This window comes from Mustela nivalis (genome assembly GCF_964662115.1).
Source record: "Mustela nivalis genome assembly, chromosome: 5".
Taxonomy (NCBI): domain Eukaryota; kingdom Metazoa; phylum Chordata; class Mammalia; order Carnivora; family Mustelidae; genus Mustela; species Mustela nivalis.
The window spans coordinates 7,958,600-7,974,833 of NC_139024.1; the positions used below are offsets into that span (position 1 = coordinate 7,958,600).

The window sequence follows — 16,234 nt, forward strand, 5'->3', positions numbered from 1 at the left end:
TCTCTGGGTTATCATTTCGAGACCCACATTGCGGGTAGAGATTACTTGAAAATAAAATCTTAGGGGCGCCCGGATGGCTCAGTTGGTTAAGCATCTGACTCTTGGTTTCCGCTCAGGTCATGATCTCAGGGTTGTGAGATGGAGCCTCGAGTTGGGCTCCGTGAGAGCGCGGCATCTGCTTGGAATTCTCTTTCCCTTCCCGCGCTCATGTGTGCCCACGGGCTCTCAAATTGTTAGGTCCGAAACGAGACTGACACAAAGTGAAAGTTATTTAAAGTTTTATTTTATAGTAAGTGTTAGAGGTTAGACTGATCGGTCAGGGGAACGAGACTGAGACAAGGTGAAAGTTATGCAGAGCTCTATTCTATGCAAGCATTAGAAGTCAGACCAGCCAGGGCAGTGACTGATTCCCAACATCCATTTTACTCTAATTAATCAATCTTAGCCCTGGGCAATGGTTTTACATGACCCAGTCTTGGCCACAGAAGGTTAAAGGGAAGCTGGCTGGCTGGGCTCTGGGAACAATATCCTCACTTCTAAAAAACAGGAGGATGGATCCTTCTTTCCTTTGGACAGCATCTGGATGTGAGGCCTTGAGCAAGTGGGGAGCCAGCATTGCTGCCTTGCTAACCGCGCACGGGGGAAGAATGAGGTACAAACAAGTCAGCTGTAAGAGAATGGGAGCAGGGGGCGACAGCTGCACGGACTGACTGTGCCCGAACAACTCCTCAATCCTGTATTTATTAGATACAAGATAACAACGGAGAAGAAAAAATTACACATTAGCCTTATGTCTAGTAAGTAAATAAGGAGGAATGTGAGTCATCCGTAGGTCACAAGTGTTAGAGGTAAACAAAGTAAACAAGAAGAGCAGGGCATGTCTGGTCCAGCGGCACGATTGGCAGTTGTGCCAAATGCACTTAAAGGGTTAACTGTAACAGGAGGCTTTCTCCGACAATATGGGGGAGACAACAAAGGTAAGCGGCTGGTGTTCCACCCTGAGCGGGCAGGCGTTCCCAGCTGCTCGGCTTCCAAGACGTGTATCATCCCCTCCACTAGAGGCCTGCTGCTAGTACATGTTTTTCTCAAGGTCATCTTTAAGCATGCTTGTGTGACCAGTACAACTCCTCTTTGGTTAAATTTAGTTTAAGCAATGTATTATTCTGAAGGACGGTTACAAGCATGACTTTTGGCAAGGCCAATACACTGAGGACAGCAGAACAGAGATGGAGAGAGTACAGCCTTTGAGGGCATCTCTGAGGTCAACCCTACGTTCAATATCTGAATTCAACCTCTGATTTCCCAACTACGTGAGACAAATATTCCTCCTGTTTAAGCCGGCTTGAATTAGCCAAACTAACACATGCCACTGAGAGCATCCTGATTTATCCACATGGAATTCCTGGGAGGAAGGTAAGATTTCTGGATATGGGAGCAAGGAAAGGGGTTTCTAGGCAGGCAGTGCAACCTGTTGAGAACACTAGGACAAGAGAAATTTGTCACAAGGTTGTGTGAGGGAAGCTGCTGCCAAGCCTCCTCCTGAGGAGCCTGCAAGCAGATTGAAAACTCCTTAGGCCCTAGGAATCAAAATTAAGACTTGGGTGCCTGGGTGGCTCAGTGGGTTGAGCCGCTGCCTTTGGCTCAGGTCATGATCTCAGGGTCCTGGGATCGAGTCCCGCATCGGGTTCTCTGCTCAGCAGGGAGCCTGCTTCCTCCTCTCTCTCTCTCTGCCTGCCTCTCTGCCTACTTGTGGTGTCTCTCTGTTAAATAAATAAATAAAATTTAAAAAAAAAAAAGACTTTGCAGAGGTGTGCGGATGGGCCAAATGAACCGGAGAAGACAGCTAGAGCATTGGCCCCGCAGTAGGAATAGCTTGGTTAACTGTGTCTTCTTTGGAAAAGATCCTTGGTCTGGAATAGTGATTACCAGCAGTCCTCCCTAAGAATTCAGCAACAAATCTAAGATCCTTCTGTCTGAACTGTGTTCCCTGTTCTGAAAAATACGAGTTCAAGGAATGTATGGAACTTGTGCCTGGGCTTCATGCTCTGTTCTATCCCGGTGTCCCCTTACATCTGAGGCTACTCAGTCTCCTTTGTGGGCTTACTTTGACTGCCCCTTAATATTTTCCCCGAGGTTGTTACTTCGCACCAGCACTCTGGGTAATACCCGTCACTCCCATGGCTTCAGTTACCCCTATATGCTGACCACCCTGAAATCTCTCTCATGTAGTTGTCTCCTGAGCAGATGCCCTCTCCATTAAAATCTCCCACAAGCACATCAAGTTTAACACATCTCAACCAAAGCCATTACATATCCACCTTTTCTAGCCTTTTTTTCATCTCTGTTCAAAATCTCAGGTTAACTTATCTTCTGTCAGCCAACCTACTGGGTAGCAAGCACTCCACTAAGGCATCACTTCTTCCAGGAAGCCTTCCTACCTCCTGCATTTGGTACCCATTGGCATTATCTACCTAACTTGTCTTCTTACCAGATGTTAAAATTCGTAGTTTCATCCTGTCGCCTGTAGTAGACTACATAAGCTTTGCAAGATCATCTTGTTACACTGTGTTATGCATAGCCGCTAAAACATTGCAGGAATTAAGTATGAATGAATATAATGTATTCTCTATGCCCAGTGCCTAACACAAATGAATATGAATTTATTCTTCTGGATGCAAGGAATGTATTCAACTGTTTCCTACCTAAAGGCTCGATCAAGACCCAAGTTAAGAGCAAAACTGAAAGGATACTTGCTTGCTTCTGTTGAGGGGCTACACAGCCCCTGTGGCAGGGGTTCCTCATTATAGTAGCTCATCAAGCTCTATTCGGAGCTCTGTATGGGCCAGAAAGGAACGAAGAACAACAAATAGGCAAAAGTAAAGTATAATTTTGAAAACGGCATCAGATCTACAGTCATATGCTTATCTAGGCTGGTGGAGTGGGTGGGTAGCCACCATCATCTCCAAGGGCAAGTGAGGGGCCATGGCTACAGCAGGGCTACTGAGGCAGTTTCTCCTGAAGGGGCCTTGCAACCATTCTGGGTTAAGTTTCACAAATAGGGTTGCAGGAGTACTGGCCAGATTTAAGCCAGGAGTAAATTCCCGCAACCTCCCATGTAGCAAACTCCCCGGTTAGTCTGGAGGGAGCAGGGACTCAACACTGTGGACTGGCCACAGCTGGTTTGCAGTGCACTCCTGACAGTAGTGGGAGCTTCATTCTTTCCTGGCACATGTCCCCGATGGTGCCTCCAGATCAAAGGTAACATCACCCAGGGTTGTAGGAAGTATTCATTATAACCACGGGGATAGACGAGCTCCAAAGAAAGAGTCAACAAAGGAGGGGGCAGGGGTCTAGAGGACAAACTGCTAATGAAAAATAAGGAATATCTGAGAGAAAACTGTGAGAAAGAATGGCTTTGTCTTATGTTTGATGCAACTCATTTGATGCAACTAAGCCCTCTAGCTTCTGAGAGTGTCCCAGAAGTAAGAGGGCTCAGTTGCATCAAATATAGCTGAGAGGCCAAGAAAACAAACATCTAGAAAGCCCCTGTACCAAGCATGGTTACATTTGTTCTCGTTACAACCTTCCTGGCAGCAGCATCCACTGAACCTTATGTGAAGAGATGGCAACTGGTACCCGACCCTCCCGTCATGCCAGACCCTCATGAAATGTCCTCATCCCTCTGGTCCACAAACTGGTGCATTCTTCAAAAGTCAATCCACTTCTAAGACTATTCTTAACTAAAGCCTCTTACTTTAGCCAGCATCTTCAACTATATATTCAAAATTTTTATAATTTGCATTTTCCCCCATTGCCGCATTGCTGGTTCATTTGGCTGTTTCCAGCTCCTACGTATTTGGCACAGCAACCATTCAGACTGCTTGCGAGATGTCACGCTCAGCTCCAGCAGTTCTTCTTCCTACTCCAGCGGATGAGACAGGAGGACACAGCACCAAGCCTGGGCTCTTAGAATCCGATATGCTTCTGCTGCCAGCTCTGAGGTGGGTATTGTCCAGGAAGCTTTGACGACAGCACCTAAAGGGCCGACCCAACACTTAACCAACCGTTGGGGGATCACTTAACCTTTTGGAACCCATTTCGTTTTCTGTAAAAGACCCAAGTGCCTCATATCAAGGGGGTGATACTGAAATTGCATATAAAGTATGTGTCAGTTTCTGGCATTTTAAGTATTCAATTTTAAGTATTCAATCAAAATGTTAAGGTTTTTTTTGTTGCTGTTGTTATTGTTGAAGATTTTTTACTATCTTCATAGTACAAATATCCCTGGAATGACGCTAAAGTAGAGACATTGAAACTATCTTACTTTTTAGGTTTTATCCAAGTCGACTGCCCTTAAAATTAACCTTTGGCAGTACACTCAAGCTTTTGCCAAATGGTGGGGTTCTCAGTTCCAGGAGTCATCTAAAGAATGCCTCAGCACTCCCACTCGCCCCACTTTAAAGAGAAGTAATACACTTTTAACAGCTTTTCACTATTACATCCAAGACATCACAATCCATTTCAAGTAAGCTACTATCTTTTCTATCCAAAAATACAAATTTATATTTGAAGTAGTTTGATCAAGGGAGATGGCCTGTCATCAGGACTGGAACTTTGAGATAATAGTAATGGCTAATATCTACTGAATAGTCACTCCGTGCTTGGCACTGTTATAAGCATTTTACATGTATTAACTCACTTAATGCAATTTACAGGAAAACACTGAGCCACAAACGGAGAAAGGAGTTTCTACAAGCCATAAAGCAGGTTAAGTGGTAAAGCCAGGATTCAAATCCATTAGTTCCAGAGGCCACTCTCTCATCCTGGATTATGACTTACCACCTCTCTTATCATAGTCATACTAGCAAAAAAAGTATCCAATTCCAAAAATGAAGAATACTCTGCACAATCCAAAGTTCTCTGCCCAAGTTACTTATCGACTAACACAGATACAACAGAAACTTGAAAACTGGTAATGACAAACAACAGATCTACATTAAATTTAGTCATAAAACTTCTATTGCTTGTTGAAAATTTCCTATTGTACACCAAAGATTACAGAACATCAAAGAAAAGAAATTCCATTTTTGTTTAAACTGGGCAAGTTAAAAAAGGACATATGAGAGAAAAACCAAAGTCAAAAGTACTTCATAAATCAAGGGAATATTTAGCATCTTAATATACACCAAATCGTTAAATTATCTAAATAAATGTATTTAAAATTGTGTAGGATCTATTTACTTGATACTACAGCAGAGGCTAATCAAGAGTCAGGGAGTGCAGTATCTTAAACACATCAATGAAGACCAGATGTATCTGTATGCCAGTTAAACAAGCAAAAACACAGGAGGGTGCCTGGGTAACTCAGTCGTTAAAGATCTACCTTCAGTTCAGGTCATGTTCCCAGGGTCCTGGGATGGAGCTCCGCATTGGGCTCCCTGCTTGGTGGGAACCTCTCTTATTCCCCCTGCTTGTGTTCCATCTCTCAGTCTGTCAAATAAATAAAATCTTTTGTTAAAATAGAGGACTTGGGCGCCTGGGTGGCTCAGTGGGTTGGGCCTCTGCCTTCGGCTCAGGTCATGATCTCAGGGTCCTGGCATCAAGGCCTGAGTTAGGCTCTCTGCTCAGTGGGGGGCCTGCCCCCCCCCCCGACCCCTGCCTGCCTCTGCCTACTTGTGACCACTCTCTCTGTCAAATTAATAAAAAATTGTTAAAAAAAAAAACAACAAAACTGTACCTCAGTTTCAAGTGTCATAATTCCACTCCTGAGGTGCCTTATGTTACAATACCTAAAACAAAATATTTTGCTTTCAGCAGAAATCACATTTCGGGGCGCCTGGGTGGCTCAGTGGGTTAAGCCGCTGCCTTCGGCTCAGGTCATGATCTCAGGGTCCTGGGATGGAGCCCCGCATCAGGCTCTCTGCTCAGCAGGGAGCCTGCTTCCCTCTCTCTCTGCCTGCCTGTGTACTGTGATCTCTGTCAAATAAATAAAATCTTTAAAAAAAATTACATTTCATCTCAACCACATATATGAAGAGCTATAGATTCTAAAGCCATTCCATACCATAGACTTTGTTTAAAATCAGACAATGGGGCGCCTGGTTGGGTCAGTCCTTAAGCATCTTCCTTTGGCTCAGGTCATGATTCCAGGAGTCCTGGGACGGAGTCCCACATCAGGATCCCTGCTGAGCAGGAAGCCTGCTTCTCCCTCTCCCACTCCCCCTGCTTGTGTTCCCTCTCTCGCTGTGTCTTGCTCTGTCAAAAGAAAAAAATCTTAAAAAAAAATAAAATCAGACAATGAAGCAACCTTGAGTCACAATCATTTTCTCCTTCATTTTAACACCCCACAGCCTTACCACGTACTATCAGCAGACATGTTAGTGTAATAGCAGTGGCCAATGTTTTTTTTTTTTTTTTTAATGATTTACTCTAGAGGAAGAGCAAGCAAGCAAGCGAGTAGCAGGGAGAGGGGCAGAAGAGACAAATTCCAAGCCGACTCTGCAGTGATCGCGGAGCCTGATGTGGCACTTGATCTAATGACCCCAAGATTATGACCTGAATCTGGTGTTTTAAAATGAACATCACTGGGGCCCCTGGGTGGCTCAGGCGATTGAGCATCTGCCTTCGGCTCCAGTCATGATCTCAGGTCCTGGGTTGAAGCACTGTCAGGCTCTCTGCTCAGTACGGAGCCTACTTCTCCTCCTCCCTCTGCCTGATGCTCCCACTGCTTGTGCTCTGTCAAATAAAGAAAATCTTAAACAAAACAAAACAAACCACATTGACTACACAGATAACCCAGTTACCTTAAATCATTTCGCAAAAATAAAATCTACTTTTCAACTAAAAACTAATACATAACTATTCTTTATACTTTTCTTTATATTTAGAATATTTGAGTATTTTATAATTATTTTTACAAGTCAGAGAAAACATTTATAGTCCTAAATTCCATGTTCATTTTTAAAAAACAAAGCATACTTGTTTTTAAAAGATTTTATTTTTTTAAGTAATTACTATATCCAATGTGGGGCTGTAACACACAACCCTGTCATCAAGAGTTGTATGCTCCACTGAGCCAGCCACACTCCATAAAGCATAGCTTCTTCAAAAATTAAGTGCACAATCAAAACTGATACGTGAACTTAAGCTTCACCATTGTGGTATGTTGAAGGATGAGTAGAAATTCAGCAGTTCAATGAAGAGAAGTGACAACTGCTAAACCGATACATACAAGCAAATAAAAAAACTAATGCAAGTGGTTACAATAAAAATCTTTATTTAGGTTTGGTCAGTACAGATAAGATATACTGGAGTCACAGAGCAATATGCATTAACAGGATACAACAGTTCATAAAAACTGAGTAACTATGCACACAAATTTCTTAAACATTCAGTCACCTAAAGAGAAAATGCACAGATGTATGGTGGAAAAACTGTATCTAACACTGAGACTACTATAGGACTCCATCAGCAAGTCCAACTTTTAGTGATAAAACTACTGTACTGGGCAAACTTGGCAGTCATAAACCCACATCTATTACTCTAACAAGTCTGAATGGTGCATAAGTATAATAACAGCATGAGTAAGAATGCCCTTACACAGCACAGGTTCTAGGAGAGACACAGATTCATACAGACATCATTGTGTTATACTTTAAGGAAAGATTTCCATTTACAACTTCACATTAACTCATATAAAAATAACTTGACCCTACACAAAATGTCCTTTTAGCAACATTCAAGGTAATTAACTGTTACAATTTCCAAAGTGGCAGAGGTATTGAAGCAAAGAAGGGGAGGGGAACAAAAAGGGGGGCGGGGGGAAAACCACACCCACAAAAAAAGGCAAATTGTGACAAAAAGTATGCGTTAATTTTCTGGACAGCATCCTCTCCCAAATTAAATGACACTGTATAAAAATTTGCTGGAAAAAATATTACAAAACTGAACCCTGTACATTTACACTTGAGTCCAAGCCATTCTGAACGTGGCGGGAACCCGCAGTTCGGTTACCTTTCCCACTCACTGTTTTCTCCTCTTGAGGGTCATGATTGGAGTCTGTGTCATTTGAGTGGTGTGTGAGAGAGTTTTCACTGCCCGTGGGAGAGTCTACACTTTCATACCCCGCACTGAGTTGATTTACGTAACTACTACCTCCTCTGCCAGTTCTCTCCTCTGAGCTGTTGGAGGCCTTATTACCATTCCCTGGAGAAGAAGGAAAGTCATCTTCGGCTGTGTCCCCCTCCCTGTGAAATCCAGACCCAGACGTCCTCGGCCGGGAGGAACTGCCATTACTTGGTCCGTTGGCCAGTCGACTGCAGTCTTTACCTGTGGCCTCTGCCTGTCCTACAGGCTCGGAAGATGTAGTCCTGCTGGTACCTGGGGCTGGAGCTTGAGACTGCTGCTGTTGGTACTGAGCCAACTGTTGGCGAGTCTCTTTCAGTTGTTGCTGAAGAACTAGAATTGTGCTCTGCATACCCTCTACTTCTTCGTCAAGTTGAATGATGAAGTCATTCAGTTCTGTGCAAAGGAGAGTCAAACCTACTTTAATATCTCTTAAACATATTGTACTTTTAAAAGATTCATATTTTAAAATATTAGTGTCTGTCACAAAGCCAGATAGTCAATAAATGTTTAAGTGAATGAATGCAATTCTGAAAATCACAAAACATTATTAATTTTTTTTGGCCTGGAATTTAAAAAATAGTCACTGAAGAATGACTGATTTGGGGGGAGGGGGAGACATGCTTCAAATATCTTAAAAGAAACCAAGTTAAAACTGAGTCAAACCATCTAGCCAGATACAACTGATTACAGCCCCCCAAATCCACTCAACATGTTTACCTGTGGCCCCACATGCTGGTCCCCCTCCTCCTTACCCCCCCAGCCAGTGTTTGTCTCAGCTCCACAGCAGGTCTAGCCCTAGAGAGCAGTGGGTCCTCTAATCTAACATTCAAAAGAGGCCTATGCTATAATGAAAACGAAAATCAGAGAAAATCACTCTTGAAAATTGATAAAAAACACATGTCCTTTAAGTCCTTAAAAAAACGCTTGACAGAGGGTAAAGTCCTTCGCTACTATACAAAATCTCGGGGCGCCTGGGTGGCTCAGTGGGTTAAGCCGCTGCCTTTGGCTCAGGTCATAATCTCAGGGTCCTGGGATCGAGCCCCACATCCAGCTCTCTGCTCAGCAGGGAGCCTGCTTCCCTTCCTCTCTCTCTGCCTGCCTCTCTGCCTACTTGTGATCTCTCGCTGTCAAATAAATAAATTCTTTAAAAACAAAACAAAACAAAATCTCCTAGTCACTATGTTAACAAATACTAAGAGCTAATAACTATCACTTTGAAAAGGTACTTTAAAAGGTATTACATTGATTACTGATCTTTGCAATTGTCAAATATATTAATTTCCATTTATTTTGAAATTTATTTGACAGAGAGAGAGCAGAAGCAACAGGATCAAGAGAAAAAAGCCGGCTCACCGATGAGCAGGGAGCCCAATATGGGGCTTAATCCCAGGATCCTGGGATCATGACCTGAGCCAAAGGCAGATGCTTAACTGACTGAGCCACCCAGGCACCCCTTAACTTTCAATTTAATTTCCAGAGTTTGGATATTTTAGTTACTATCCATCTTCCTCAAAAAGAAGAGAAACAGAAGGGATGCAGCTATACTTGCCCCCCCCCCCAAAAAGGTGGGGAGGGCAAAAGGGACTGACAGTTCAGTTCAGTTTACCTTTAGCAAATTTAAACATTACATCCTATTTACTAAACAGGACCGTAACAGGTACAATTAATTCTGTATTTTTAGAGCACTGCATAGCCTAATACTTTCAAGATTTACACTTAGAAACTGGTTAAATGAAGACAATCCCCTTTTAAATATTGAATATAAATTTGTATATGTAATGCCTTAGTAATAAACAGTCTGTCTTTCACCAAATTCCAATCCCCCCAAAACCAAAAACTTACAAAATTTGTAAAATAAATAAGTGTGCGTGGGGGAAAAGCACTAAAATTAAATGGCTTTGCTGACTCAACTAGAAATGTTTCATTTGTAATTTTTCAGACCCACTGGCACAGATTAGTACATATAGAACCTCATCTGTAATATTCATGCCTGGCAAGTTTTTTTAAAGCCAGTGCAAAGTTAACCAAACTTTCCAAAAAACCCCTTACCATCCTGACTGCTTTTAAGCTCCTCACTATATTTCTTCTGTAAAGCCAACTCTGCTTCAAGTTGTGCAATACGTCCCTGGGACAGCTGCCTTCCAAGCTCTTGATTCTCCTGGATAAGCATTCGACACTTCGCCATTAACTTTTTGCCTGTTTGGCTGCAAAGGAAAGAGCCATCCATCACAAAATGAAGACAAGTGTCTACAACCTTGTTTGCTTACAATTATCACAGCAATAGATATAATGCATACAGAATGTAACTGTCACAGCAGATGCCTCCCTATAATTACCATCTTCTTTTCTGGAACACGTCCATCTTCTGCATTTCAGTATTTTACCAATACAGCAGCAAAAATAAACCCTAAACAAAAAGTACCCAAATGGCCACACCTTCTACTACATTAATAATGGATTCTGATATCTAGTTGCATCCCAAATTATCATTTGAAATGGAAACAAGCTAATTAACTAATGCAAACCTCAGATATACCAATATTAATAAAACACTAAAGTACTTAACTTCATAGAACAGAAAAGTTCTTAAAAGGTAAAAGCAGTAACGTAGAAAATATTTACTGTTTCTAAAGTAGCATTTGATGAGGGTGACTCTTCACAGGCAGTTGTCATAAGAATGTTTATTGCAGTAAGTGAGGCATATTCAATTATTGTTTATTTAGAGACTTTTAATAGATTTTTAAAGAAATCTCTACACCCAACATGGGGCTTGAACTCATGACCCTGAGGTCAAGACTCACATGCTCTACTTACTGAGCCAGCCAGACACCCTTAAAGAAACTTTTTTAAAAAAGTCTTAAGAATATTTCCATCCACTAATCCCTCATTTTTTTATATACTTTTGAGCTGTCTTAAACTTAAACACGAATTTTAAAAATTTAATATTGATATGTGGTTAAGATTTTATTCATGTTATAAAGGATTATCTTTAGAACAGAAAAATAAGACTAGGGTTATTTGTTACAAATAATGCAAATATATTAAGTATCTGCCAAACTAGGAGCACCAAACTTTCCACAAATTAGTTACCAAGTATTAGTGCAACCTTCTACAGAACCTACACACACATACACAGCAACTGCAAAAATGCAATCAAAAGCCTTGATAACAGTCCTTAATGAAGCTTGGGTCTTTTCTTTAGCCTTAACAAGAGAAATGATAACTTTTAAAGGGATCTGATTACATAATTGTGATCTGACCTGATACTTGAGTAGGGATACCCTGATACTTTAAAAAAAAAAAAAATTTTTTTTAACACCGATAAAAATTTTGTTTTTTTTTTTTAAAGTAGGCTCTACATCCAGCGTGGTGCTTGAATGCGCGACCCTGAGATCAAGAGTCACATGCTCCATCGGGGATAGTCTGATATTCTCGTGATGGCATGAAGTTCGGAAAGACCTAACCTAACTGGTTAAAAAAATTTTTTGTTGACACTTTGTTCTTTCCTTCACTTACTAGGGCTTTCACTTGATGATATATTACTTCAGATGCAAGGCCTTCAAAATTAAAATGAGAGCATTTTGTAACTAATTCTCATTCTTTCACTCAGTGTTATAAAATAGTACATATTTTTTAACCCATAGTACATATTCTACCTTGATGTAATTCAAGCAGAAGTTTGTAATTTAAATTTATTTGTTGTACAGTAGAACCTGGTTACTGCTGCTCAAAGCAGCATCAGGTCAAAGCACTTGCTAAGGGTTTGATTCTCTATATGGCAACTTTATTTGCAGGTGTTCTTGTTCATTGCAACTGTAGCTCCAGACACCTGCCCTCCCCACCATTTCCCATTAGCATCCTCACACTTTGGCCTCAATGAACAGGAGTTTAGAAATCCCATGAGGAGTTCAGAGATAGGTACCACTCTCAGGCAGTGGCACTCTCACCTTACTGTCCATGATCCCACATTTTGTTTCCTTACAAAATCTATTTAGCATTAGTGTTTTCCAACTAAACTGAAAATCCTTCTATATGAATTTAACAGAGATTAGAAAAAATACTATAAAACCAATACATTAATTTGTGACCTGGCTTAATCTCATATAAAGTATGTCATAAACTGAATGCAGAATGTTTCATTCCTAGTTAAACCTTTTCACAAATGCCTATTCTAAGACAATCCTATCACTTCTAAAATTAGTGATTATTCAAACAAGTCTTAAGAAAACTGTTCTTTACACAATTTGTCATTTTACCATGTCATGTAGTAAGATTTATGTTGTGTTCATCACATCCCCCAAAATGAGAAGAGTTCAATTACAAGTAACTGTCTTTGGAATTAATTTTAATTACAACCCTCCCAACCCATTCCTAAAATCAAATAATTCCAAAGAAAATAGGAAACACTTTGAGAGAAAGATTTATAAAAAAGAACAGACGCTATACATTGCTTTCCGATCACAAGAAGGGGGCTAGGATATCTGAGAGGTGTACACACAATTACCTAAATGATTATAATGCAAAACAGAACTGTCAAAACAACTTAAGTAGATCGCTCTTAAATACTCTTAAACTATATGCACTGTTACATGTATGGAAAATCTTAACTAAAGCAGAGAAGAGAACTCAATCTTTCTCCTTCAAAATTAAAACAGAATAGTAAAGTGTGTGGGGAGGGCCCACAACCCACTCTATTTCAATTGTTCCAAACACAGTACTGATTGAGCACTATTCTGTTTCAAGTTAACGATGTATTTATCATACCATTTATAGCCTATTCTTTACAGAACAAAAATCCATTTACAGGTGATTAAAATATATTATGATTTATTAATACAAAGAAAATATTATATAACCATTAAAAATGAAGTAATCTAAATGTACTTTAAAAAACTGTGCAAGGGATAAAATGTATGGTGGTGATGGGGGGGGGGACGCCAAACTTCAATCATCTATGTTACGTATGTTCACATTTAAAATCAATATTTAAGGGACGCCTGGGTGGCTCAGTTGGTTAAGCAGCTGCCTTCGGCTCAGGTCATGATCCCAGCGTCCTGGGATCGAGTCCCACATCGGGCTCCTTGCTCCGCAGGGAGCCTGCTTCTCCCTCTGACTCTGCCTTCTACTCTGTCTGCCTGTGCTCACTCTCGCTCGCTCTCTCTCTGACAAATAAATAAATAAAATCTTTAAAAAAAAAAAAAAAAAAAAAAAAAAAAAAAAAAAAAAATCAATATTTAAAATGACTGTGTATGCATAGAAATTATCTTGATGATACCCAAGAAATTTAACAGTGGTTACTGCTCTTAGACAGACTGGGGAAGGAAAGGTCACATCCAGGAGTGACTCTCACTTTTTGTCTCCATCTTTCTTCATTATGTTCCAATTTTATACATGTGCATGTATAATCTTATTAAAAAACATTTTAACAGTAAGAAGAGGAAAACCCACAGACCTCACAGTGACTCTTACCTACGTGGCAAAGAAAGATGCTGGCTAACAAATCTGAGTACATGTTAATAATACATTTTATGAATTATTTCTTGACCTGCTAAAAATACGTAGGCCATTTCTACTGTAATCTTAAATGGCATAAAATATAAACAAATGCCTTAATGTGGCAATATAAGCTAATTTCAAACAGATTTGGTTACTTACCCTCCAACCCCACAAATAGTGAGAATTTGAGAAGCGGATTTCTTGCTGTAAAGTCACACAAACCACTTCTTCAACCCACCCTCTGCCCCACAATCAGTTCCCTAGAGCACAAACATACAAGATACTTACAATTGATTTGAATGGTTAAGAGAGAACTTAAGTCACCCTTGTTAAAACTGCACTTAAACGTTGGGACAATCTGGAACATATATCTTCCACACATCTTAGACTCCATTATCACCAAGTGAAAATTCGCACTGGTGATTTATAGAATGATCTGGCGAAAAAAATTCACCTCCAGGATTGGATGGAAGCATGAAGAAAATAATGCCTCATTTATCTAAATGATTAAATGAATTTGCTAGAAATGATCACTATACCTTTTTTTCAATTCACAAAATATCTCACTTAGCCCAGCCCACAGTTCCAGTGCATGAGTTCCCCCAATCTTCTGGCAGGCACCCTGTGAAGCTGTCCCACATTAATTTCTACTGCAATATCCTGGGACAAGGTGTCAAAAAGTAAGAAGTGTCTGTCAAGTCTCCTTGTCTTTTACGATACCAGCTGGAAAAACGTAGGTCTTTAAAAATGAGACACGGAGCCTTTTCCTTCACTTTGATGAGCACAGCAACAATTTTTCCCAAAATCAGTCTGCTCTGCACAGCCCCCCCAAATTAAAACGTTAAAAGTACAACAAAATCATCATAGTATTCCTTGAACTTAAAAAAAAAAAAAAAAAAAAAAAAACCAACTATTTCAAGGCACATTTAATTTAATACCAAGAGTGTAATACAAAAGCCCCAAATACAATGAAGGAAACACATTCCCCCATTAATACCAACGACAATGCTCTTTCAACATGTGCCTGTTGAATGGAATGGGGATTTAATTTCACTACTGAAAAAAAATAATGCAGTGAGTCTCTTCACAGCCAATATCCTTATACAATCTAGTAGTGAAATGAAGTTTATAATGCTTCAAACAGTTTCAACCTGCAGTTTGATACCACACCTTTTTGTTTGTACAGTCCTCAGTAAGATGATCTACAGCAATAGCAACCATTCAAAGAACAAACCATTGATTAAAACCACATTGATTTAAGGCTCAATCAAGTAATATAGAGCCCCAAACTAAATGGTTAAATATATGAACTACTTGTATTGAAATCTATTATTTGATTCTCTCATGACTATTAAATTGGTTCTTAGCAAATAAACTCTTTAAAGGCAAAATTCACCTCATTTGAGTTTTGACCCAGAAGTTCAACAACAATCACGAAGTCCGCAGTCTTATTGGCAAAACTGATATACAGTGTCTCTAAGTCACTATGCTCAAGGTTAAGAGCGATGCATATTCCATTTTTACATTTTACTGGAATTTTACATGTTCAATTCATGATTTTAAATCTCTAGGTTTTCATTCCTCCAAACTGTCTGAAGACACAGTGTGCCACAGACTTAAGACTTCTGTTTCTCTCTCTATTTTCTTCAAACAGAAACATTTCTCAAGTGTCTACATGTTCTAGAAGGGGAATTTTTCGGAGGTGGCCACTTCTTCGGAATAGTCCGACGCCATCAGGCCTCTGAAGCAAGGGGAGGGGGAAGAGAAAAAAGCTGAAACACAAGGTTCATCTGGTAAGTTTTACATTAACCATTACAAGCTGGATAGTATAAGAATGTGGCTTTTTTGGCTCAAAAAGTCTGAGTCTTGGTGTGGAAACGAGTACTTGGCTGTCCCACCACAGCTTTCTCGTAGTGGGACTGTCAGGGAAGTCTTGACTGGGGAGTATGATTTGTTTACCTATCAGGCGTAAACTTCCAGGCACTCAGTTCATTTTGGGCTTGTTCCAGTTTGTCTTTAGTCTGTTCCAGTTCACCTTTCATTTTTAGGAAAAACAAGTTGATCGCTGGGTCTACCATTGTTGATCTCAGTTGGGCAACGCTAGGCTGCTGGACTTGCTTGAGGTACTGGATTTGAGTCTGTACAAAGCAAAAAAACACAATTACTACTAAATCAAAGAAAAATATATACATAGGAAGGTGGGATAAAATCCCTTTCGTTCACAGAATTTACCAACTTGTTAAGTCCTTCCCCCTTTGAGCTTAACATCCTCTAAGAAAAGTACGAATTATAAACAACTATTTAAGGTTATCCATGTAGGGGGCGCCTGGGTGGCTCAGTGGGTTAAGCTGCTGCCTTCGGCTCAGGTCATGGTCTCAGGGTCCTGGGATCGAGTCCCATATCGAGCTCTCTGCTCGGCGGGAAGCCTGCTTCCCTCTCTCTCTCTCCTGCCAGCCTCTCTACCTACCTGTGATCTCTGTCAAATAAATAAATAAAATCTTAAAAAAAAAAAAAAAAAGGTTATCTATGTAGGAATCAAGGCTATGATTGCATTTCCATATATGGAAACTTTAAAGAGGCTACATCCCACTTTGCAACCAAAATGATACCC

General features: G+C 40.4%; 1 protein-coding gene across 3 annotated transcripts in view; it reads right to left on the bottom strand.

Annotated features, from left to right (window-relative positions):
• Positions 1 to 7,259: 7,259 nt before the first annotated feature.
• Positions 7,260 to 16,234, bottom strand: part of WTAP (WT1 associated protein) — a 30,527-nt gene continuing 21,552 nt past the window's right edge. For 2 of the 3 annotated variants that reach the window (XM_082729526.1, XM_082729525.1), the window contains exons 6-8: positions 15,583 to 15,761; positions 10,177 to 10,331; positions 7,260 to 8,520 (exon numbers count right to left, since the gene is read on the bottom strand). In XM_082729526.1, coding sequence (XP_082585652.1) covers positions 7,937 to 8,520; positions 10,177 to 10,331; positions 15,583 to 15,761 — 918 coding nt within the window. In that variant the 3' untranslated portion in view covers positions 7,260 to 7,936. Of the gene's footprint in view, positions 8,521 to 10,176; positions 10,332 to 14,536; positions 15,365 to 15,582; positions 15,762 to 16,234 lie in introns of those variants that run through there. The other variant, XM_082729527.1, reaches the window with a different exon arrangement.